Source organism: Lonchura striata, chromosome 3 (assembly GCF_050655825.1).
Source record: "Lonchura striata isolate lonStrDom1 chromosome 3, ASM5065582v1, whole genome shotgun sequence".
Lineage (NCBI taxonomy): Eukaryota > Metazoa > Chordata > Aves > Passeriformes > Estrildidae > Lonchura > Lonchura striata.
The window spans coordinates 84,899,105-84,923,494 of record NC_140705.1 but is presented as its reverse complement, the minus strand read 5'-3'; the positions used below and the strand labels follow the sequence as shown (position 1 = coordinate 84,923,494).

At 58.1% G+C, this 24,390-nt stretch overlaps 2 protein-coding genes across 8 annotated transcripts; both read right to left on the bottom strand.

Annotated features, from left to right (window-relative positions):
• Positions 1 to 1,502: 1,502 nt before the first annotated feature.
• On the bottom strand, positions 1,503 to 21,116 carry LOC110481690 (uncharacterized). 7 transcript variants are annotated; one of them, XM_085575559.1, is made up of 33 exons: positions 20,441 to 21,014; positions 17,252 to 17,359; positions 15,694 to 15,849; positions 14,878 to 15,009; positions 14,565 to 14,756; positions 14,401 to 14,484; positions 14,166 to 14,284; positions 13,896 to 14,010; positions 13,545 to 13,631; positions 13,116 to 13,231; positions 12,800 to 12,944; positions 12,479 to 12,585; positions 12,296 to 12,362; positions 12,014 to 12,139; positions 11,807 to 11,938; positions 11,291 to 11,547; positions 11,050 to 11,173; positions 10,692 to 10,886; positions 10,228 to 10,383; positions 9,541 to 9,761; positions 9,049 to 9,226; positions 8,585 to 8,734; positions 7,965 to 8,360; positions 7,504 to 7,635; positions 4,876 to 6,363; positions 4,378 to 4,458; positions 4,086 to 4,172; positions 3,867 to 3,958; positions 3,582 to 3,667; positions 2,966 to 3,032; positions 2,679 to 2,842; positions 2,268 to 2,402; positions 1,503 to 2,057 (listed from the first exon to the last, which is right to left on the bottom strand). In XM_085575559.1, the coding sequence occupies exons 1-33, from the start codon at positions 20,867 to 20,869 to the stop codon at positions 1,822 to 1,824; spliced, it is 6,360 nt and encodes a 2,119-aa protein (XP_085431685.1). In that variant the 5' UTR covers positions 20,870 to 21,014; the 3' UTR covers positions 1,503 to 1,821. The 7 variants fall into 7 exon arrangements, with proteins under 7 accessions (XP_085431685.1, XP_085431684.1, XP_085431686.1 ...); XM_085575558.1 differs by having other exon boundaries at positions 12,296 to 12,366; positions 12,480 to 12,585; XM_085575560.1 differs by having other exon boundaries at positions 12,296 to 12,366; positions 12,480 to 12,585; positions 13,545 to 13,628.
• A 149-nt stretch (positions 21,117 to 21,265) lies between these two features.
• On the bottom strand, positions 21,266 to 21,682 carry MYMX (myomixer, myoblast fusion factor). The gene has a single exon (XM_085575596.1). The coding sequence runs from the start codon at positions 21,455 to 21,457 to the stop codon at positions 21,269 to 21,271; it is 189 nt and encodes a 62-aa protein (XP_085431722.1). The 5' UTR covers positions 21,458 to 21,682; the 3' UTR covers positions 21,266 to 21,268.
• Between the last annotated feature and the right edge of the window lie 2,708 nt (positions 21,683 to 24,390).

Here is a 24,390-nt window from a genome sequence, read left to right as displayed (position 1 = left end):
ATTGGCTTCTGCCATAGGAACTACAGACGGGATTCGTCAGCGGGTTGCCGTGGGGCCAAGTGCCAGCACAGGGGAGGAGGGGAGGCTCTGGGTGGGCAACCACCTCAGGGGGACAATGAAGCCTGCACAACGGGGGTACCGAAAATGGTGCTGCAGGTGCCAGCATTGTCCCTGGGATGGTGTTATCTCTCGAGTGGCACGTGTCACCCCGTGCTCCTGTGCTGGACTTGGGCCATGATGGGACACTTGTTGAGCTCCTGCCCCATCATGGGTCAGCATCAAGCCCTAGGACTAGCAGGGGGGCCCTTAGTAAAGCCCCGTGCACCCACTGCCCCTCTGCCGGGCCCCGCAGCTGCTCAGGAATGAATTGGCAGCAGCCCACCAGCTGCTCTCCTGGTATGTGCAGCCGGAGCCAGAATGCTGTACCTTGACCTCCTCACTGGTCTGGACAAGCCTGGCCCCTGCCCAGGGCATCTCCCCTCCCAGCCTTACTATCCTGCTTGTCTTTTCCCATTAAGGAAGTGCAGGCAGCTGAGCTTTGGTGCTGGAGGAAAACAGGTATCAGAGCCAAGAGTGATAGAGCCAAGTGGAGGGTGGTAAGACACAGGGGAAGCTCAGAAAGCACACCCCCGCCCACACCGGGGCATTCCCCACCCCTTGCTGGGAACCTGGAGAAAGTCCATCTGCTGGTGACCCTGGTGTCCCCACCTCCACCTCACTGCCTGTCTCCAGCCCCAGGAATACTGCAGGAGGGAGATGGGGTGGCAGGAGAATTTCTGTTCTCCCAGCCCTTACTGCAGAGCTGGGCTGCAGCCAACACTTCTATTTTAAGCCCCACAATGTGTTTGAGGAGGCAAGTGGTGTGCACAGTTGAGCCTCACGGCTTGACAGGGAGAGGCCCTGCTACCTAAGTCCCTGGAAACTTCCCCTTCTTCCTCTAGGGCTGGTACAGACTCTGGACAGGTTGGATCAGCTGCTTTTTCCCCCTTCCCAGTACAAGTGGCAATTGGGGCAGTTGAAACTGGCATGGTCTGGTGAAGTTACTGCAAAAATATCTGGGCTGTAGGAATGGGGGGGGGTCTATCCACACACCACTACCCCCATCTGTGTCAGGCCGCATTCACCTGCTGTGACCTAGGCTGGCAGCCATCCTGGGAGAGAACGAGGCTGGGCAGGCTTGGCAGGGCTGTACAGGCAGGAGTATTTACTCTGTAGGTAGTGACTTCCTTGCTAAGCTCCCAGGGCAGGGAAAAGGGGCCCAGATAGCCTGTGGGATTAGCTGGGCTGAGTGCAGGCAGAGAGGAAGCATGGGACAAAGCATCCTTGTGAAGCATCCTTGAAAGGCACCAAACAGCTTGAGCTTCCCCCCACAAGCAGGACTGAACCTCACTGCAGGGCCCTCCTCATCTGAAGCTCCCCTTACTCCTTAGCAAGGACCACCTTGCAGAGAGCTCCTTTCCTTCTGTGCTGATGGATGCTGCTGGACAAAAAAGCTCCCACACTGTCTATTTATCTTTTAATAAAAACCATCATCCACACCTTCTGCTTGTGCTGTGTGTCATTAGGATGCCTGGGGAGCCAGCAGCACCCAGGGAGAGCACTGGGCAGGAGGGGTGCTCAGCACCAGGCTGAGGCTGGGGGCTGCAGTGCCTGGGGCACAGGGCAGACCTGGGGCTGGCTGAAGCAGAGCCACTTGGCACAGCCTCTTGCCCCTGGGGAGGCAGTAAGCCATGAACTGGTGCTGGGAGTAGAGATCAAGCCAGAATGGCCCAAGAGGAGGATAAGAGGCAGGTTAGGGCATTTTCTCCATTTGTCTGGGGCTCACTCTTTTTTCCCAAAGAACTTCTTGAAGACAGATTTGTTCTTGGTGCGAGGGGGGCTAGTGGTCTTCTCCCCTCGTGTGTCCCGAGGGCTCCCTGTTTGGGCCACGAAGGAGTGACAGCGTGCCCGGGGCATGGCTGACACCTGCTCCCCTATGTACAGTGTGACGGAGTAACTGCTCCCGGCCTCCACCGGCTCCTTGGGCACTGCCAGCGGGGTGATCTTCTGGTAGGTGGCTGCAAGAAGGAGCAGTCAGTGGAAGGGGCAGGGTGCCAGCAGGCCCTGGCAGCCCTCTAGAGCCCTCCCCAAATGGGGGCTACACACAAGAGCACAGGTATGTGGAACCAGGTGCGTGCTGGAGTAGCATCGCATCTGTCCTTGGCTGTCTGCGGGGACAGAGGCAGTGGTGCCACCTCCTGGCGGTGACAGCAAAATCAGGACTGTACCTGAGGTGAAGGAGTAGGACCTCCTCTTGTTGGCCACCAGCCCATAGTCATCCTCTGGGCAGATGTTATCCCACAGCCCGGGGGACGCCCTGGATGACCACTGCTGCTCCTTGTGCCCAGTCCCCTGAGCATTCTCTGAAGCAGAATGGAGACATGTCACAAGGCAAGGCAATCACAGGGCACCCCTGTGTCAGCCCCGAAGAGGGAAATGTATGACTATCTCAGGATCCCAGGAAGTGAAGAAAATGTTCCTTTCCCCACATCCCAAGCCGTGGGACTCCTAGCCCAGATACGACCAAGTTCAAGACTGACTGACAGCCTTCAGCCTCCCTCAGCTGTCTCCCATGCACCTCTCTGGGCTGGGGAGAGAAGCTGGGGGACAGTGGCAACCCAGCCAGACAGGAAAGTCACCTGCTGCTGTCACAGTCCCATCGACTGGGCCATCCTGGCTGCCCAGAGGCCGCTGCAATAGTGGGCTTGCGCAGGGTAACCCCACAATCTCCTGGCTCTTGGTGGTTGTGACCTGATGATGTCCCTGGAGGTGGGAGGTCCCAGGGCTGGAGACCTTGCTGAAACTGAAAGCAGCAGAGATTTAGCAAACCAGACTGGCCCCCCAATGTCCTGCTGGAGCAGCAAGCTCTGAGAAATGTGGGATAGAGTTATAAGAAGACCCAGCTGGTCAGCTCCTGGCTACTCACCTGCCAGTACCACCAGTGCTCTTGACACGCTGTGCTGCTGCCTGGAAGTAATCCACTTCGGGGAAACCTGGGGCACAGCAAACATCCTGCTGGATGCTGGCAGTGCACAGGACTGTCACACAGAGCCAGTCCCTGATCCCACTGCCCATACTGCATGGCTGGCTCCTCCAACCTCCTGCTATAGTACCTGCTCTTGGTCCTGACAACCAGCCTAGGATTTCATAGCAGGGCTTGAACTCCTCAGGAAGACTTCAGTACTACAGGTCTCCTTGCCTCAAGGGCAAGCAAGGCAGTTCCAAGCCCAGCGGATATGGAGGAAGACCAAGGCACAATTATAATTTTCCTGACATGGGATTTTTGCTGCTGAGGCACCGCTGACGTCAGTTGTGCTATTTCTGATTTATAGCTGTGTATGTGGTGTGAAAACAAAGCCTCCAAATTCTGCCTGGCAGAGAACTGCTGTTCCCAAGGCAAGCTAGGAGGATGCATAAATCAGAGTAAAATGCTGTGCTGCTTCTCTTCTGACCCCCCATGTATCAAAGGGCTCAGTGGGGGCTGAACAAATATGGTAACTACATAGAGCTGGGCCCCTGCTCTGCCTGCAAGGGCTGCTCACCTGAGTTTTGCTGCAGCTTTGAGACCCATTCGTTCATGAGGGGCTGGGTGGGGGCCCTCAGGAGGTATTCAGAGCCATCCTGCAGCCTGCAGGGAGAGGGGAAGAACAATGTAGGGTGCAGATACAACAGCCCCCACCAGACCAGAAAAGAAGCAGGTGAGAAAGAAGGAAGGAAATCCTCATCTAAGCAGTGTGCTGGTCCTCCCTGGGGATGTTGGTATGTGTCTGTCCCAGCAGGGACACACTTGGGAGGACTGTGGTTACTGCCCTGGATGGGGGACTCACTGAAGCCTGAAGCAGTTGGTCTTCTTGGTGTATTCAGCATCTGGGGTGCAGACTGCCCCGGAGAGATTCAGGGGAAGTGCCACCACGGAGCTCTACAGCACAAGGAAAAGCAAGGACAACAGCAGGATTGGACAGCTCTGCCTTCCCTGGCCATGGGGCCCAGAGCTATCACCCTGCTGCCAGCCCCCTCCTATGTCACCCCAATGTCCCCCACCGCACCTTGAGGCTGTCCCTGCGGTCCTGGTAGAAGCACAGTGTCTGCCTCATCAGCACAGCGTGAAAGAGGCCCCAGGCCCGGCAGCTGGCCTGCGGGACACAAGCAAGACACAGCTGTGATGCCAACAGCTTTGGAAGAAGACAGATGGTCTCATGCCACTCAAAATGCCCAGCCTCTCTGAGGCTCTGCCCTTCCAGAATGGCCAGCAGCATTGCTGTGGTAGTTCCAGGAACATCCCTGGCTGTCATGTCCCAGCACCCCTATCCCAAAGGAGCCCCACAGCCATGTCTGTACCTTTCTCCCTCCTGCCTGCAATACGTGCTTCCTTTCCAGCGTCCCCTCCATCATCTGAAATTCCATTTTAGCAGGCAGGACCTGCAAGGGCACAGAGGGTAAGCAAAAACTTCTCTGGGGCTAGTGGTGCCAGCTCAGCCTCCATGCATATGAGGTCTATATGACCCATCCCTGGTGAGCAATGCCAAAGTGGGAGTGGGATGACAATGAAGAACAACTTTTTCACCTGGGCAGGAGCTGGGCTATGCATCAGCTTTAGGGGTGAAGTGCCACTTTGCTGAAGCTAGGGGTTGGTAGTGGGTATGTATGCTGCAGGGACTGCAAATACCACACCTAGCCCTTCCCCACCAGCTGAAGAAAAGGGGCCACTGGAGTCAAGGAGTCCCCAGATACAGGTTATGTTTGCTGGAGTGGATAACCCAGCTGCTGCCTTGGCCTTGGCTGTTCTCCAGCCCCTTATCTGACCCTGAAGGAGAATCCCTGGCCTGTGGATCTTACCTTGCTGCTCTCTCTCTCCTCTTGCTGATGCCTCCGCTGATCCCAGGTACTGGAGGCATCCAAGGGGGCTACCGACACCAGCTCCTCCAAGTAGGGGGAAACCCTGAGCCCATTGGGACTGCCACTGCCACTGTGCACCACCCTGGGGCTCTTCTCTCCTGACGGGCTGTGGAGCAGCTGGGCAGCGGTGGGAAGGGTGAATTTGGCTACTAGCACATTGTTGGCTGATGACAGGATGAGGGGCCCGCCAGTAGTGGCACTGGGGCTGTGCAAGCTGCCTGCCCTGCTGCCTGTCCGGTGGCTGGCACAGCTGTCTCCTGGTGAGCTCTGTGCCTGTTGTTCATGTGCTCCATCCCAGATGGCCTGCAGCTCCTCCTCCTCTTCCTCAAACTGCCTGTGGGCAGGGTGGCAAACTTCCTCAGTTACCCGTGCAGGGCTCTGGGGATGTGGAGACCCCAGTGCCCACTCAAAGACAGAGAGCTGGCTGGGGGCGGCAGGGGAAGCTGGGGACCCTCTGGGCTGGTTGCTGCTGGCTGGCTGCTGTGTGCAGGCAGGGCTGGGGATGGCTCCAGCCCTGCCTGGGGTGCTGGCAGGGGATGATCCAAGCTCTAGCCAAGCAGCTCTGAGATGCCTGGCCCTGCCAGTGGCAGTGGGGCTGTCATCCTGGCCATCCCCCATGCCAACATGGGATGGCTGGCTCGACCTCAAGTCCAGAAGGTCTTTACTGGTGCTGCTGGGGTGTTGCAGGTTCCAGTGCTCCTTCCCAGCACAGTGTGCTCTTTGTTGGCTGTAGCTTGGGTTGAAGCTCACCTCCTTGAACCATGTTTCTTGCTTGCTCTTGGGTGACATCCCCGGCCTCTTGCTGGGACCCCAGGGATCGTTCCCATCTTCCTGCCATCTAACTCCATGTGTGCCTGTGGGCTTCCAAGGCCTCACCCCTTCATCCTGCCTCTGCTCCTGCCCCTCTGCCTCCTGCTGGCGTGCCGCAGCCCCTTGGTGGCACCCCAAGACCACTGCATCCCGTGGCAGCTCCAGGCTGAGCACAGAGCCCAGGGAAACACGGGGGCATGTGATTTTTGGGTTAGGGAGGCAGGGATTCTGAGGGGCTGCCCCGCACTCGGCATCGATGTCCTGCACCAGCGGGTTCCTGACATAGAGGAGCAGCTCCCCAAGCTGAGGTCCAGCAGCAGCTGCCCCTGACCCCCCCTTCCTCCAACCACACTTGTGAGGCCAGGTGTTGCTGGGGCCACAGCATTTCTCAGGCGTGGGCTGCAGGGAGCTGTCACCCATGATGCCCCGGAGAGTCAGCAGCTGCGCCTGCTCTGCCCTGGCCTGCTCCCGCCGCTGCAGGCTGTTGAAGAGACAGCCAGCCCCTGCCTTGGGCAGGGTGTGGGACACAGCCGGCATGCCGCCGCTGGATGCTGGAGGGCGGCGGACAACAGCGGGCAGCCGCTTTGCGCTGCAGGTTTTCCTGGCCTCCACCTGCACCTGAGGAAACAGAGGAGGGAGGTGTGATCCCCATCGCTGGAGCTTCCGCCACCCTGTGCCCACTGTTCCCTTTCCATGCTGCATCTGGGAAAGCAGGGAGCTGCAAGGGCAGGCAGACAAAAACACTCACCAGCAGCACATGCAGTGCTGGGAATGACAGAGCTTCGCCTCAGTTCCCTGAGGGCTGCTCCCACACTGGTGCAGGCAGGGCAGAAGCAGACAAGGAGGGTAGAGGCAGACAAGGGAATCTTCCCATGATGGAGTCCCCCAGGTGTGGTACAGCTGGGGCTGACTGCTATACAGCTTTTCCCTGGCACTGCTGACCTCCAAGCCATCACTTTTGGGTGGCTACTGAGACAGCAGTCACTGCTGTCCATGCCTGCCAGCCCTGTATGCTCCAGGCAGTAGAGCAATGAATGTGAGAGCAGGGACTGAGTGCAGACCCTGCCCCTCCTGTTCCTTGCAGACCCTCTCCTGGGCTTGCAGACAGCTGCAAGAGTCTGCAGGAGCTGGAGTAGTGTTCTCCTGTATCCATTAGGCCGGATGGCACCCATTACCAAAACCCTCCTAGCAGCCCAGCAGCCCCTCACCCTACCTCAACACCCTCCAGCCTCTCTGTCCTGCCCTTTCCTTTGGCTACTGAGCCTGGCTGCCCTTGGGGCTCCTCACACACAGACTTTTTTGCACAGGCTCTGGAGCAACAAAGAGATGTGAGCCCCTACAAATTCCCAAACTCAGAGATATAAGCCAACCATCCTGGAGTGAGATCCCCACCCCAGCAAAATGTGCCCCTCACACAGCCCCAGCCACCTTTGTCCCCTTCAGCTGGCTACAAAAGGAACTGCTGCTGCTCCCCAGCAATGGAGCAGGGAGGCTCTCCCACTGGCCACCAGGTAGCCATATCTCCCATGGCCACCAAAACTACTTGAATGGGGGGCCAAACTGCAGCAAGCCCTGCCTGAGTCCCCTCCTCCCACGTCCCAGCACCCACACTCTGGACCCACATCCCCAGCAGGGTTTTCCCTCTCCCAATGAACCACTGCCACCAGGGCACCGTGGCATGGCCGGGAGGGTTGGTGGCAGGCAGGTTCACACCATGCAGCCACTCTGCCCAGCATGCAGCCTCCCCCAGGATGTTACCTCTTCCACCAGCTGGTGACGTGGCTGGTGGGGTGGCTTTCTTTTTTGCTTTAAGCTATCCCAAGTGTTTCCTAAAAGCCCCTGGCAACGCTTCCAAAAGGTTTTACAGCCTGAGTGTATAGTGGTGGGGAGCTGAGCAAGGGGAGAGAAAGAGACACACAGAGAGGACGGAGTGGGCAAGGAGCTAGGAGCTGCTGCAGGAGAGCACAGGCAAAGTGGGTGGCACAAGCCGGTCTCAGCCCTAAGGCATCACGCAGCATCAGCACGGCCGAAGGTCCCTCTTCAGAGACCCACAGAGTCCCAGCGGCTCACTAAGAAATGGCCTAGAGGGGTTTCAGCTTGGGGATTACCCCACAGCCCTTGCAGCCTCCCAGTCTGCTTGTGGCACAGCTCCAGAGAGCTGCTCTGGCTGTGTGGCTGCTGCCCATGGCTCTGCCAAAGCTGCCCACCATCGCCCGTACCGTTGGCAGTGCCTCCTCCCATGGCTGCTTGCTGCTGGCCAGCAGCTGTGCCTTCTTCTTCTCGCCCTTCTTGCCAATGCTGAGGATGAGGCTGACTGTCCCCCCGAGACCACAGGGGCCCCGTGGTGGCAGCAGCAGCGTGGAAGTCTCAGCAGGATCCCAGGTGGCAGCCTGCTGGGATTCCGCATCATGGGGTGTTTTGCTGCTGGGCTCCCCCCAGCTCTGCTCCACTCCTGATGGGGCATCTGAGAGGGGTGATGTGGGTGGGGAGATGGCTGTTTTCTCTGGAAGCTTTGGCTCTAATCTTTGCACAGGTTCGAGGAGGGAGGAGGGCATGAACTTCACTGGGCTGTGGATGCTTTCCAGGTGGGGTGGAACATGTGAGGCATGCTGCTCCTGGGGAGCAAGACAAGAGAGGGAACATGAAGGAAGGGCTGTTGGAGCCAGGCATTTTCTCAGGATAGCCTTCCCTTTGCCCTGCCTGAACCCCAGAGACTCTCACAGGTATTGGCACACATCCCTCCCCACCTTCTGCACCACGCACTCCATCCAGTGCCTCTGCTACCCTCAGCCTCAAGGCTGGTCATTCTCTCTGAGTCTCAGCATGTCTGGGTACTCACTTGACCAGTGGGGGATGTGCTTGAGAGGTTCTCCAGCTCCCTCTTGTCCTCCTGTCTGCTCCCCAGATCTTGCTGCTGATGCCTCTGTGCTCGCCACCGCACCAGCACCCAGCCCAGCATGCTCTGCAGCTCTTCCAAGCGCTCCTTTATCTGATGGAGGAGAAATGCTGGGCAGCCTGCAAGGACTCCTGGCCCAGGGACACTGGCCCTACCAGGATATCTCACAACAGAGCAGTTAGGAGGTTTTTGTGAGTGCGATACAGTCACAGCCACATCAACTCAGAGCTCAGGATCCACTGGATGAAACTTCTTCCTGCCCTGAGCAGCCCCAGGGATGCATAGCTGTCCCCATCCCACTTACTGGGGCTCTGGACCCACACCTTGCTTTTCTTTCATGGTCTGTCCCCAGAGGACTTCAGGGAGTGCTGAGAATTTGCCCCCAACCCTATTTCCCCTGTCCTTACTGTTGCACTCAGGTAGTGCTCCTCAGACACCAGCTGCTGCCCTGCTGCTGCTAGTGCCTCAAATTCCTTGAGTTTCTCTTCAATTCTGCTCTCCAGTTCCTCACATGGAGTCTCCGGGATACTGGAGCTGCTTGGGCTTTCAGAGAAGATCTGAGCCCGTGTGTCCTCAGTCCAGGAGCTGTGAGCACATGAAAGACAGGTTGAGGAATGACCCAAACCTTCTCCAGCCCTGCAGGCCCCAGGGAAGCCATTCCCATGCTCAGGGATAGCTGGAAGCAGCTCATTAGCGTTGTGGCAAGACTGTTGAGGCAGGACAAGATGCTGCAGGGCTGCCTCACAACAGACAGCTGTGGTACAACCCTGCATTCCAGGCTCCCCATGATCATGCCTGGCTGCAGCTCCAGCACTGCCCACATAGTTGCCAATGCCATGCTCTCACCAGCTCCCCCTCAGCCACCACAGAAGCAACCCCAACAGGTCACTGCCACTTACATCATGGCTAAATAATCCTTGAAGAAGTGCCGGAGCTGGCTGGCCTGCTGCACGCGGAGCCGGGTCTCCCGCAGCAGCTCTCGCAGCCCTGCCCAGGCCCACAGAGTCTCCTGCAGCTTCCAGCTGATGGGGCACTGCCGAGCAGGGCACAGCTCTTGCACACGGGCAGCTGTCCTCTCCAGCTCCTCCAGCTGCCCTTGCAGGGTCTGTGACACTGCTTGCTAAAGATCACAAGGCAGGAAAGGTTCAAGATGCATCCAAACCCTCTGAACTCAGGCTGGATTCCCCTGCATTCTGGGATGCAGGGACAGAGGAGAGGATGCTGGTACATGGGCTGCAGAGAGTGGGCAGAGCTAGCCTCCATGGGGAGCACAGGAAGAGCACAGAACTGCCTGGCTTCCCTGCCCTGGGTGCATGAGTCGCTTCCCCACCAGAGGGAAGATAAGTGAGGTGCTGGCAGCTGGGTGTTGGCACATGTGAGCTGATGCAAGCTCTATCCCCTTGCCTGGCCTGTGCTATCAGAGGGGATCAGAGCAGGCAAGTCTCAGCTCCACTGGAAAATTCCAGCCCGCCTCGCCACAGTGTGCCAAAGTTTACAACACCTGGGCCCCCAGACAGGGGTCAGCGCCTCACTGGGACAGCCCCAGCCAGCTGGAGCACCTCCCTGGCAGTGCTCCCCTGACTCACCTCCATCTCCTGCTGGCAGCTTAGCAAGCCCTGCAGCCCTTGCAGGTCCTTCTCACTCTTCACCGTGGTGAAGCTCTTCTCTGCTAGGACAATGTCTTGAGACAGAGTCTTGGCTCTGCACTGAAGGGCCTCCAGCTGTGGGGATATCTTCGCCACCTGGATAGACAGGAGGAGACATGGAGGGAGATTAGCCCCAGGGTGGAAGACCCTGTGCTACCACCTGCTACACAGCCCCAAGCCCACCCTGGCCTGGGGACACCCTGCCATGCAGCTGCAAAAGGGCAGGTGCCAGCCATGGGAGAGAAAAGGATACCAGCCTCACACAGAGTGGTCCCCATGAATCCCAATGTCCTTGTGTCCCACTGAGGACAGCTGAAGTGCATCCCCTGTCCAGTGAGCCAGCATGTCCAGCTGCAGATGAAGCACCTGCTTGCATCCCCAGGCTCCCAGCCTCCATTCCCTACCAAACGCTCCAGGCTCTCCGTCTCTGCTGCCACCTCCATGACCCTCTCCCGCTCCTTCGCTGCATCATTCAGCATCTCCACGGCCTCCTGCAGCTCTCCCAAGGGGCGCCTCATCTCCTCACTGCTTGGAGACTTCTCAGTCTGGGCTGAGAGCAGGGCAAAACACCCCTGCGAGCCACAACGCCCACTCCCTGCCTGAAGCCAGCAGAAACACCAAATGTAAGAGATGGGGAATGACACCCAGGCAGCTGGGATGGAGGGGAGCACCCAATAGGGGCCCCTTGCCAACCACAGATCAACCCTTAGTCTAATCCCAGGTGCTGTGTGACCCCAAGGGATGCTTGGCCACATTGCTCACCACTGCAGATCCCTGCTGGCTCCCTGCCTCCTCCTCTTGCAGGTCCTGCAGGAACTCAGACAGCACCAGGGAGTCCCACAGAGCTGCTGCCCGGTGCCGTAGGGCCGCCTGCACATGTGCCAGCCTGTGGGGAGAGGTGCTCATCAGAGGTGCTGGCAGCTTCTGCACCTCCTCAGGGACAACATCCTCCTCCCCATCCAACCTGGGGACCAGAGAAGAGGCACTTGCCTCCAGGACTCACTTCTCCTCCACCATCTCCACTTTCCTCTGCATCTTCCTTGCCCCCTCGTGCTCAGTGGGCGACTCGCCTGCTGCTTCTTCCCGCAGTGCCTGCAGCTTGAGGCCACAGAGCAGGAGCTGCTTCTCCAGCTGGCTCATTTCTTCCAGGTCCCGGCGCAGCTCTGCTGAGCTTCTCATGGCGACTGATTCCAAGAGTGACCCAGCCACGTCTTGCAGCCACCGCTCAGCCTGGTCCAGCTCTCCCACAAGCCTCAGTGCCTTCAGGGAGAGCAGGTTACCCATCAGCCTGGCTCTGAGCCAGCCAGAGGAGGCAGGAGCCATGCTGGCATCCCACTGGAGGTACCTGGGGCACAGGCAGCACAGTGGGAGAAGTGTGCCATCTGCAAGGCCAGCCAGAGACATCAGTGCCAGTGTTGCAGCTCCAGGCCCCAGAGGTGCCAGCCTCACTTGGTGATCCCCAGCAAGCTGCTCCAATTGGGGCATGCCCTGTGCTCACCCTACCCCTGACACCACATACCTTATCGATTTCTTGCAGCACTACGCCGTTCTCCTGATGCCTCCTCTGCAGGTCCTCCCATAACTCTCCCAATTCCCACAGCATGGCCTCCACCTGAGGGCTCCTGGGAGGCCTTCCTCGTGCTGGTTCCTCCTGGGAGGCAGGGAGGGCAGTTAGGATGGGTCCCACCTGGTGTCCTGCCCGCACCTCATATCCAAGCAGGCTCACCAGGAGCACAGCCCTGGTACTGGAGCTGGGGGACAGGGGCTCTTGCTGAATCCTTGCTGCCTCCGGGCTTGCCACTGGACATGAGGGGACTCCCATACCCATACTCTCCTTGTATGGGGACAGAGTCTGCCAAGGAGCAGGAGACATGCTGGGTTAGTGCCCAGACCAGGCATGTAGGCACAAGCCTTCATGCCCACGAGCAGCAGGAGGAGGTTAGGGAAGTGACTCCCTGTCTCCTCTTGGATGGGCAGGGAGCAAAGGGGACTCTTGGGGAGACATTACCTGGCAGACATCCTGCACTTGGGTCTCCAGCTGCTGCAGCCCCCACTCAGCCTCTTCCTCTCTCGTCCTCCAGCAGAGAGAGAAGGACAGTCAGGACTGCAAGTTCCCCCTTGCACAGAGGAACCCCATCCCCATCCCGTTTGATTATGTCCTACTCCCACAGCCACCTCCACAAGCTGGTACCTTTTGTTGTCCCCTCCATGAGGGGTCTGTCCCACTGCTGGGGAGCCAGGGTTGCTCTCCTCTCCTTTCTTGTGCTCTGCCATCTTCTCCAGCACATCTTTTGGTACCTGTGGCACAAAGATTCCCATTCCTCCTTGGCCAGCACAAAGCATATACCTGCTTTGTCCCGGGCCTGGCACTTATCACCTCCCACAAATGGTGGGACCAGATCCAGGAGTGTTCAGCTTGGATTCTGCCCAACACCTGAACCCCTTTCCCAAAGGCTCCCTTGTCTTCTGGAAGCAGAGGAGCTGCAGATGCCTGGAGGGAGATAGTGCTTACCATGCTGCCAAGTCCTCTTGTCCACTTGGCTGCTGCTTCCTTACCCACAGCCCCATGTCTGCTATCGTCAACTCGGGGCTCAGCATTTGGAGCTGCAGCTTTGCCCCCTGGGGAACTGTCTGCCCGTGCTGGAACCTTCCCTGTCCTGGGAAAGGAAGGCAAGGGAAGCCCAGGGGAGCAGAGGATAAAGAGAGACCTTGAGTGAAGCCCCAGAGACAGCCTCCTGGGGGCTAACCCAGGTCTTTCCCAAGCCTCTGGCTCCAGTGCTGGGAGGTCAGGGTTGGGACCCTGGTGCTCCTGCACAGCTATGCTCTACCTCAGTGCCTGTTGGAGCTGTGCCCAGCTCTCCTTTACGTCTCGGTGCTTTGAGGTGACTTGGGCTGCCAGGCTGGGCTGTAAGTTTAGGAGCTGGGACACTGTCACATCCAGCATCTGGAGAAGAGAGAGCAGCTGGGAAGTGATGGAGACAGAGTTCAAGAGTGATAAACCACAATGGCCATGGGGAGGGTGCGTGATGACAACCAGTCCTCTGAGGACAGAAGAAGCAGTGAGTGCCTATCCAAGTCCTTGTCTGCCCCCGGGGAGATTCCCCCATCCATCACACAGCCTCAGCCACCAACATAGTGGGGGGTGCTGGCAGAGCCCACAGCGCTGCTGGTGGCAGAGCTGGCCTGGGAAGGCTCACATTCCCCCCTGTCAGGATGTTCCCCAGGGCTCAGAGGACAAAGCAGAGCATCACACTCACCATCACCTGGCTGGCTATGTCCCTGATATCCCGATCCTGGCATGGCTCGCCCTCCCCTGGCTTCTCTGTACTGCAGATGCTGCTCTGCTGTAAGGAGAGGCCACGGTCAGCAGTGGGAGGAGGACAGGGCCCTGCTCCCAGCTTCAGCAGAAAGAAACAGTGCAAAGCTGCACTTGCCAACCTGGCTCCCTTTCTCCATCCCCTGGTTCTCTCCCCACAGCCCAGGCTGAGAGTGCTGGGACCACAGGAGCTTCCATGCAGGGGACAAGAGCGAGATACTGCCCACCATGTTTCATTCAGGCCATGCAACAGCCCCACATACTAGGGTGAACCTGGATGAAGTGCAGATACCTTTGCATGGATGACCCCCAGCAGGATATCTGCTTGCTGGAGGAAGGAGGCCACCTCCAGGGCCAGCTGCAGAGCCTTGTGGTGCTCCTTCAGGGTCCCCTGCAGCCGAAGCCACCTGAGCAGGTGAAAGGGGAAAGGTGAATGGCAGCCTGTGCCTGTCTGGGGAGCTGTGCAGAGCTAGGCCAGGAAGTCTGGGTGGGTTCTGCTTCCCAGTCAGTCAGCTCATGGTGCCTGGCTCAGCCCTGCTCAGCCCATGTGTCCTCCACTCACGATCTGTTGAGTTGCTTGCGCCGGGCTGAGACGTTTCTGCTCTCATTTTTGCCTTGTTTCTCCAGCTTCTGGGCCAGGCTGTTCAGCTCTTTGTGCAGACTCTGGAACTGCTGCTCCTCCTGGCCCAAGCAGAGAGGAAAGACATCAGCATCCCTCCTCAGGGACCTGTACCATGCCCCAGCCTCAAGGTATTTGAGGTCCCTGAAAGGTCAGCAATCCCCCAGCAGTATCTCACCTGCTTCAAGTCAAGGATGCGGCGAGTAAGCTGGATCTTATCCGGGCTTTCCTGCAGGAGGGCTGCCAGAGAGGGCCTATCCTCCTGGGCCAGGCAAGGGTGTGAGAAGGTGGGGGACAACCAGGCTGTCCCCTTCCCCAGACCATGCTTCCCATCCCCCAAACCTTGTCCTTGATCCACGTCTCCAGCCGCTCAGCTTTCCTGTTAAAGTCCTGCAGACCCCGCAGCCCCCCGAGGGCTTTGCTCTGGCTGGCAGCCGTCTGCTTCAGGAGCTGCCACTGGTCCTGCAGGGCCAGCAGCTGCCTCTGCACGGCCTCAGCACTGGGGCTTGCCCTCCACATCAGCTGCTCACCCATCTGTGGGGCCAAGCAACCCACTCAGCATCAGAGGTTCCCAGGATCCTCTGCTGCAGAGAACCCAGAGACATGTGCTGTGAGTAACGGGATCCATGCCATGCTATGGTCTGCCTGGCCCCACCTGATTGAGCTTTATCAGTGTGTTCTCAAAATCCTTCATGTCCCGCTGCAAGGTCTGAGCCACCTCCTCACAATCCTGGAGATCACAGCCGTCCTTCAGGTCCCGCAGCTTGCCTCGCACCCAGGTCTCTGCCTGCAACATACAAAGAGCCACGTGGCTGGGGGCCCCCACCAGAGCCTCAAGGACACGGCTTTGGGGACCTGAGCCCAAACCTTCCCAAAGCTGTGACAGGGACTGGAGTGCACCCTTTCAGCTGAAAACACGTTTGCTCTGGGAATCAACGGGCCAGCACTCAGGACAGCATCTGTGGCAATGGGGATGTGAAGGTGTGCAGCACCTCACTTCTGTCCATCGTCTGCCTCAGCCCAGCAGGAGAAACTGGGCTTGCCCAAGCAGGCGGGTCTGCACAGAACATCCCTGCACAAAGCATCTCTCCTCGCTGCACCCTGCTCCCCAGTGCAAACACCCATGCATTCTTCCCACCATGGCATGGAAGCAGCCCTCCCACCATCTCAGTTCCCATGCTGCTGGGGAGGGACAGGGCCTGAGAGGAGGAAGAGAATGGGGCACAGGAGGAGCATGCGCACACAGAGAGGAAGCAGGGCCCTGGTGTGGGCTGACCCCCTCTCCCTAGGGCTGACAGCCAGGGAGAGGCAGCCAAACATGATCTCATGCCACAACCATGGCTTTGCTCAGGCTGGGAGTTCAACCCTCCCTGCTGCACACCCCACCCCACAGCTCTCAAGAAAGGCTGCCGGTGGCCCTCCATTCCACTTCCTATGCAGACCCTTGGGAGGGGGCCTCAGCTGGCCTCACCTGCAGCATCTCCCGGTTGAACTTGGCTATCAGAGGACTCAGGTCCAGGAGAGGGGCTGCTTCCACACCACTTCGCCCACTGCATCTTGGTGCTGCAGCAGACTCCTTGCCCTTAGGGCTCTCTTTCTGGGGTGATGACACCGGGGATCCTGCCAGCTGGGGGGAGCAGAGGCAGGGTTGGGAGTGTCAGTGTGCTGCCCCAGGGAGCCCTCCCTGTTACCTCCCAGGAGCATTTTAGAAACCCAAATGAAGGAGGTCAGCATGCCTTATTCTTAATGCCACTCTTTCACTGACATATTTGGGGTTCTCCTCCCGCACACTGAGGTACCACTTCCCTCTACCAAGGCTACATTGGTGGCTTTTGCAACCCCAGCAGGGGGTTGCTGGGCTGTCCTTCAAGTGAGTCACTCTCTAGGTCATTCCAGGCTGTTGGGAGGGCATCCTGCACCTGGACTGGTCCTAGCACCCACACTGGAGATGGATGCAGTGCTTGCTGCCCCTCCAGCCTCAGGCAGTGCATCCCTGTGAGGAGCATTCATTTCTTTAGCATCTGTTTGGTGTCATGCAGGGGGATGATGCCAGGGGATGGGATGGAGGGACCATGAGGCAGGTTCCTGGTAAGCCCCACCACTCCTTTGGTGGCACCCAAAACTCCCATCCCCAGTGAGTGGTTGGAGGGGGCAGAGAGACAGCATCTCCCTTGGGATTTGGCCTTGTGGACAGTTGATGCTGATGAAACTCTCTGTCAGGGTTCCAGCTCTGCCAGGGGTGACAGCAAAGGTCAGCCAATGAAAGTGCTGGCCCTTCTCCAAACTCAGCCCTGGACCCAGCTGCACGCAGCCCAGGGGATAGCACTGTCATCCGGGCACTTGCTTCCCACCCTTCTGTCCAGGGATGGGGATCTGACTGCATATTAACTGGTGGCAAACAGGAAACTGAGAATTTTCAGGAGGAACCCAAAGGTGCAAGGCTTGCTGCCTCCTCTCAGCAGGCAGAAATTGCTCCTGGCCTAGCCTGGGACAGCCCTTCCTTCTTGAGAGGGCTGGGTGTGAGCTGCCTCACAGGGTCTTAGCTGCACCGGAGCCTCCCAGCGAGCAATTTTCCAGGACCCTGTGAAGCAGTGAGGTTCAGGCAACTGTTTCTGGCTCTCTAAGCACTTTGGCATGTGGTGCCCTGCTGACACCATGGGAGTCACTTTCCAATGCCTGTTCTACTTAACCACAAGAACTACAGAAATCCTCTTTTTTTTTTTTTTTTTTTTTTTTTTTTTTTTTTAATAGCAACACAGATTCTCAGGCCCTCTTATGACTCTACGACCTTTAGTCTCTTGACTCAGCCATGGCCGGAGGAGCCCATAATCTGGCCCTTGGAAGCAATAAAGCCTCTGGGTGCTGCCTGGGGGGCTGATTCCTTGCCCCATCATGCCCAGCTTGTTCCAGCACTGATTGGAAGAGGCAAGGCTCCATCCACACCTGGGCACACCACCAGTGACCAGCCTCATTACTCAGCTCCAAGCTGCATATCATGCCCCGCTAATGTTGAGGGCAGGGGGACATACCGCATAGAAGGGAGAGCATCTGCCCACTGGAGAGCAGAAAACACTGGCCTGAACACTCCCAGGCTCCTGCTGCTTGTTGTCTGCATCCACATCCTTCCTGAGGAAGACCTAGAGGCAGGAAGGCACAGCTGTAAGCCTGGTAGTGCTTAACTGTCCTGGCAGCCAAGGAGACAGAGGAGCACTCACCCACCTCCCCCTGCCCTGGGCCAGAGGCAGCTGCTGGTAGTACCCAGACGCTGCTTGGCTGCGCTCTTGCCCATCCCTCCCTATGCATCTAGGCCAGTCTTCTCTGAGCAGCATCCACAGCTCCCACTATGTATCCAGCAAGTGGCAAGAACTCCTAAGGTTGCTTTGCTCACAACCTCCTTCATTTTAGCTCCCAGTACCCCAGACAATCTTTTCTCTCCTTGAATTGATTCCAAAGCCAGCAGAAATCAATTAATGATCACCACTGGTTCCAGGTCATCTAAGGATGTTCAGAGTGAGACTCCCCTGCCCTCTTCCAGGACAGTAGGGCAGAGGCATGAGGGTACAGGATGACATCAACTCCAGCATCATGAACTTGAATCCTCTCAGCTGCTGATTCCTGATCTCAGTCTAGCTGGGAGATGAGTTAAGGGGGCAGCTGGTTTGCAGAGAAGGGCTTCCAAAGGACAGGGGTGAGTGTGGAACATGAGAGGCAGAAGGAAGAAAGTCCAGGAAGTTCAGCCAGGCACAGAGAGGATGTGCAGGATGAACTCCACATTACCTTATCCTTGATGCAGCACAGCCCCAGGAGGAGAGGTGCGTGGGATTGTTTGGATCATGCCCAAGGGCATTAAGCCTCATCCTCTACAGATGGATCTTTTCTTGGGCTGTTGGATATAACAGGCTAACTTAGGGACCTCCTTCCAATTCCTTCCTGGGGCCACCTTGCTGTCTCTGTAGCAGCCATCCAAGTGGGCACAGGGCAACAGAAACAGGGTGGTGGACAATGTGTGCTGCCCTGACAACCCCTCCTCCGAGACAGCTGCAAACGCGGCACTGGATCAGCCAGAGCCGGCCTACCGCTCCTCAGGCCACTCCAAACTGAGGACACTGTCCAAGGGAAACAAACCTAGGCAAATTAGAACTCCCTTCTTGCACAGCACATTGCTTCCCACCATCTCTCCAGCACTGCAGAAGAGTCCTGACATGAACAGCAGCCCCCAGCATAGAGCTGCTGCCACCAAAAAGTCTCAGATCCCTACAAGCGGCCCAATAGCTCTACAACTTCTAGGAGAGCAGCACCACTGGACCTTTCCAAGGGCTTGCAAAGCTTGGCCCAGGGCTGCAGAGGACAGACTGCTGCCACATGCCACAGCATCCCATCCCAAACAGAGTACAAGGCTGAATCACAGCTTAGCATGCACAGTGAGAACTCAGCAGGAGGGTATTAGAAGGAAAAGGAAACTCCTTGCCTGACCACAGAGCTGAGAGTTTTGGCTGCCTATTTAGGGAATGATAGGGAGCTAAATGTGAAGTGCCTGTGAGGCATAAGACCCTAGAAAGCTTTATGCAGTAACATCTCAGGCTGGCCTCCAATGCTCAGCCGTGGGAGACAAGCCTGCAGGTGACACGGGAGCTTTATTTAAAGTCCCTGTCTCACGATCCGTCAGCCGCAGGAAAACAGGGCTGCCAGCACAACGATGACTTCATCCTTCCTGCAGAGCTGCTCCACCGGGACTACCCCCCCTTCTCGGTCCCTCTGGCTGGAGCTGGGTCCTCGATCGGGCAAAACAACAAACTCTCTCAGCAAACAAAGTCCGGGAGAAGGAGCTGAGCCTGCCTCATCATCCATGAGGTGCTGTGCTAAATGCTCCCTAGCAGGACACCAGGCTTCATGACATGAGCAAAGCCACACGTGAAATGAGCGCAGCAGCCTCAGCTGCCACCTCTGCAAACACTTTTTCCCCCTCTAAAAGCAAAATTAACACGGCACATATGCTTGCCGCATTCCCATAAGAATAGGTGCCAGTGACTTCCCACGAACAAGACGAGTGGGACCAGACCCTCCTAGGCAGAACTGTGCTCATCCCGGAGAAGCCCCTCATTCCTATGGGGCGGCAGTGAAGGGCAAATCAAAGGGCTGCGGGGTACACTCAGGAAGGCATTACCGTGCTCTGTGCGGGAGATAGTGTCCCTCCTCTCCTCCAGCTGCCATCCCACATGTTCTCCCCTGCCTGTCAGCTCCCTCTTTCTCCCAAAGCTCCATCTTGCAGCCTGCCCACCTCTTTCAGCTCCACATGCTTATGCTGGACAGGGAGGAGGGGCTGATCCTGGCAGCCTCCCGAGAGTCCCACACCACCGTGCCCAGCACGTGTCCCTACCTTATATGAAAGAGGGGAGCCCTCATGCCCATGCCCTTTGGGCTGCGCAGACTCTGGCCGCCCAGCGAGGAGCTGATTGCGTGCTGGAGGAAGCGGCACCTCTTGCGAGGCTGTGCCTGGCCTTTATTGGCAATGAAGATGAGGGTTTTGGCAGTGGGATGCGCGGTTCTCCCTAGTACTATTCTGCCGGAAAACCAGCTCTTGCAGGTCAGGGTTAATTCCCAAGGAGTTCCTGCCTGCTCTTGCCAGAAACTGCGACGTCTCCGAGATGCCTCCCCCCCGTCAGGGGGTCTCCTGAGCTCTGGCACTGTTGAATTCGTACCTCTGCGCCTGCTAGCGCTCAGACTTGGAAGGCGGGGTGCCGAGAGCCCTGGGTCCTGATCCTAACCTTGTCCCAGCTTTGCCTGGCTGTGTGGCCCTTCATGAGTCACTTCCCTTCTCCCAGCCTCCGTTTCCCCTCTGGTAAATGAGAGAGTGAGTTCCCAGCTCCCCGCACTCAACTGCAGCATCACAGGCATCTCGAAAGCTGAGCCCTCCATAGCCAGGCTCCAGGGCAGGGCTTTTCTGACTCATCTCAGCCCCGGGGAAAGCTCATCTCCGCTCACCCGCGAAGACTTCCCGCCCGCCAGCCTGATGTGACAGAGAAGTGCGTGGGGGGCACACGGGAGGAAAAGCAACTACTCCAGGAGCCCGGCAACGACTGCTACCTGGACGGCATGGGGATAAGGCAACAGGGATGGGCGCAGCCTCCCCAGGACCTATCCATCCCTTGGCAGCGAGGAATGGGGAATTGCAGGGAAAACGGGGCGAGGACAGGGCACAGAGTACCGGGATCGCTTACCTTGAATTGAGCTTTCCCCGTCCTGCTGTTGTTATTGTTGTGGTTCCTTTCGCTGCTGGCGCGGGCAGGGTCCCCGGGTCCCCCTGCCTCTCCCGTGCCAGCGTCCCCGTACCAGTTGGACAGCGTGATCTTCTTAATGGAGCGGGCTAGGGAGCTGCGGTTCAGCCGGTCCTCCTCGAGGCCCCCGTCCTCACCGGGGCTGGGGCTGCGGGGCTGCCCCGCGTGGGCGGCGGGACCGGCCCGGGCGTGGGCCAGGTAGAGGGAGATGCGCTCGTTGATGCTGCGACGGAGGCCGCGGTGGCTGTCCAGCGCGGAGGCGAGGGCGATGCCGGGGCAGGCGTCTCTGGGGAAGTCCGCGGCACACTTGGGCACCGAGAGCCTGGTGCTGATGGTGAAGGGCTGCACCTTCCTCGCCGTGCTGCCCGACATTCTCGCCCTTCCCGCTGCCCGCTGCGGGCAGTGGGAGTCCCGGCCCGGGCACCGTGGAGTGAAGAGGCAGTGCGGGGGCCCCCACCGCCCGGGAGAGCGGGCGATGGAGATCGCCCGGGCAGCGCCGGCTCCTTCCCCGGGGCGGGCAGGGGCGCTCAGCGGCGGGGCGGCCCCGCGGAGGGGGGAAGCGGGGCGGGGGGCGGCCCAGCAACCATGGCCGGAGCGGAGAGACGCGGGCAGCCCTCCGGCCTCGGCTGCCTGGGCGGGCCCTCCGCCCCCGCCGGGGCGCGTCCCCTCCCCTGCCCAGTCCCTCCTCCTGCAGCGGGCCGGACAGGCGGGGGGAGGCGCCGCGCCTTGCCGGGTCCGTCCCGTCCCGTCCCTGCCCGTGGCCGGCCGGCTTCAGTCGTCCGCCTTCTTGCGCAGGTTGAGGAGGCAGAGCAGGCAGGTGAGCAGGGCCTGGCGGCTCTCCCGGGAGCGCAGCCGGCGCCCCAGGCGGCGGAGCGGCGGCAGCAGGCGCCGGCGGGCCAGCGGCAGCAGGCGGGCGAGCAGGGCGCGCAGCAGCGAGGCGGCCAGCGGCGGGGCGGGCATGCTGCCCCGAGCCCGCGGGCACGGCGGCGCACCCCCGGCTGACCTGCGGGAGCGGGGGTGCTCGGCAGCTCCTCGCGTTTTGGAACGTCTGAGCTGAGCGGGAAGTCCCCTGAGAGCGGGGACTGCCTGGGGCAGGCTCGAGGTTGGAGCACTGGAAGGGGCTCCTTCCCGTCTCTTGCCCGGGTTACTCTTACCCTCTTTGGGATCCTTGCTGCCCCGGGACACCACTCAGCTCTTTCTCCCGGAGTAGCCTGGACTGCTCAGCCTCCCCAGCGTGAACCTGCCACCAGCCCTAATGGCAGGAACAGCTCCAGAGCAAGGGACAACAAAAAGCCCCCCAGCTGTTAATTTAAATGGCCCCTCCTCCCAGGCCCGACACAGCTCCCTGAAAGGTCGCAGTCGGGGCCCCATTTGTCGGGGTGGCAGGGTAGGGGACATAACGGGGGCAAGGGAGGATCAACATCTGCCCACCACAGGAATGTGGGCTGTCAGGGTGGGGTTCTGTTTCACTGCAAGGCTTTGCCGTAGCCCTTGAGCAGGCAGCTGAGTCCAAAATATGCTTTTTTGTCATTCCCTGCCAGTGCCACCAATTGTCACCCTGCTCCTATAAGGGTCAGGAATGCAGATCAGGTGAGCCAACAAGGAAAGTACACAGGGCTGGCCCAAGGCATAACATACTCATGTGAAGTTGTGTACTCCCTTGAGAAAGAGCTTTAATTTGGCTCCATGGGTGGCTCAAGAGCAGGATAGTAATGAGTATCCTGCACGTTCCAGCTGTGTTCCAGTGTTCCCAAGCTGAGTTAGCTTGCAGCAAGCAGCCAGGAGAGCACAAGCTAGCCAGACTGAGCATGCAGGCAGGAAAGTCCATGGTCATGTCTGTGCCCTTCCACTTCCCTCCCGTGCCAAACCTTTGTTTTGTTCCTTGGATGTCTGTTTTTGTTTCCTCCCCTTGTTTCCTTCCAAAACCCTGCCAAGGCCCTACTTTTGGCTCTCGCTCAAGAAGAATTTAGGAGAACGAACAGACACAAGGGACCAAAAGCTACTGTTCCATTTCCCTGCCTGCCTGCTGTAAGCTGTCCCTTGCCCAGTAAGTCCCATCCAAGGGTGGTTAGTTCAGCCAGGGTGACCTTTCCCAGCCCCACAGATTCTTCCCAGGGAGCCAACCATGGATGAGGAAAGCAGGCTGGCCATGCCTCGTCACAGGGACACCATGTGCTGAAAGCAGAAACAGAGAAACAGCTCCCCGATGGTCCCAGAGCTTCAAGGACTGGGGTTGATGTCAGCCCCTTGGGACTGGACTCCTGGAGGCTCCCGGGCTCTGGGTCTGCCGTGGTCAGAGGCCGTGCCGCAGGCGCAGGGCTCTGCTGCGCCTGCCGCCAGCTCTGCACTGGGAGCAGGAAGAGCTCAGAGGAAGGAAGTGGGAGCCAAAGCTTTGCTGCAGCTATGTCAGGGTTTGCGTTTCCCCAGGAGGGAGCATCTCCCCTTCGATCAGGGAGGCAGCAGGTGCAGTCCTTGGCCTGCTCTTGAGACTTCTGGGTTTACTGTGCTGCAGGCGATCCTGGATAAGCCTTACTTAGTGCCTTATTTTCCCCAGCAGTACAGCTCCATTGGGAATATCGTCTCCTTGTGCAGAGGGCATTTGCAGCATCCTATCTCTGAGGTGGCTGAGGACCACTGGGATGAAAATGCAGCATCCTAGGTCAGTGTTAGTCATGATAGTAATAGAGGAGAGTGGACATCTTATTCCCCAGGGAGCCTTTTCCTAGGAAAAGCCTTGCCTGAGCTGGGGGAACTGATCTACCTGCCATCCTTACCGGAGGAATCCTGTCCTCCAGTCCTACCAGAAAAGAGGTGCTGACCAGGTGCAGAGATGCTGCAGCACATTCCTGGGAGCATTGCCTCTTGAGTGGATGGAAAATTCTTTGGGAACAAAGGGGTGTTGGCCCTGATTCTTAAGATTTTCTGAAGCCTTCTGAGTTTACATTCTTGTAGAGAACTTTCTCTCACAGCTTTCTGTAAACCATCTATTGTTTTGCATTCCTCCATAGAGGCAGAGAAATTTGATGTACTAGTAGTTTGTCCAATGTCAGTGGAGAGGTGGCACATTCACCCTCCAATCCACTGTCACCTTTGGAAAAGTATAAATGCTGGAGTCAGAAAATAAACTTCCTCTTTTTCACCTTTGCAGTAGCAGCGGGTCGTGTCATGCTTTCACATGTGTGTAGTGACAAAGGGGCTGTAGTGTGGCCTCTGCAGAAACCTGCTCCTTCCTGGGGAGGGAGCACAAAAGGCTCTCACCCTGCTTTGAGAGCCAGATGCTTGCAACATCCCAGCACTGGGAAGAAAGTGGGGCAAGGCTTAATTGCCAAGCTCTTGGGACTCATAGAAAAGCAGATTTTTGTCTCTTGCCAAACATTCAGAGATCTTGCCAAGTTATTTCCCCATCTGGAAGGTATGGGTCTTTAGCCTCCAAGTGGGCAAAAGTACAGCCCACGGAGATGAAGGGATGTAAACTTGCTCCTCTGTTGAGTAATGCCCAAGAGAAAATGCAACCTTGAAAGAAAACAAAATCACATCAGTATCTACTTCAAAATGAAAGATTTAGGGCAGCAGAGTTGTGCCCATGTGTTTCCTAGGCCAAGGCATGTAGAGCTTTGCTGTAACTTCTGTGATCCATGGAGGGCTTTCTGGTCCTGCAATCACTGCTCTGTCTCTCAACACTTTTTACTTGTCTGTATTTCATCCCTCTCCACCAAGGGACTCAAAATTCCTCACCAGATGATTGGCTTATGTTTTGCAGGGTATGTGTCAAGACCACTTCCTTTCAGGCATCCGTTTGCTTTATTGTACCACCTATTAACTGATGGGAAGGGCTGAGATCCACTGGGGCTGGAGCCAGCCAGTACCTCCATCTCCTCTGTGAGAGGATGGAC

Coding starts and splice junctions, on each gene's coding strand:
- LOC110481690 (XM_085575558.1), bottom strand. CDS start 20,869: ATGTCGGGCAGCACGGCGAGGAAGGTGCAGCCCTTCACCATCAGCACC. Junction 14,011..14,165: donor CGCAAGCAACTCAACAGATC/GTGAGTGGAGGA, acceptor TCACCTGCTCAG/GTGGCTTCGGCTGCAGGGGA. Junction 12,140..12,295: donor AAGTGCAGGATGTCTGCCAG/GTAATGTCTCCC, acceptor GCTCCTTGGCAG/ACTCTGTCCCCATACAAGGA.
- MYMX (XM_085575596.1), bottom strand. CDS start 21,457: ATGCCCGCCCCGCCGCTGGCCGCCTCGCTGCTGCGCGCCCTGCTCGCC.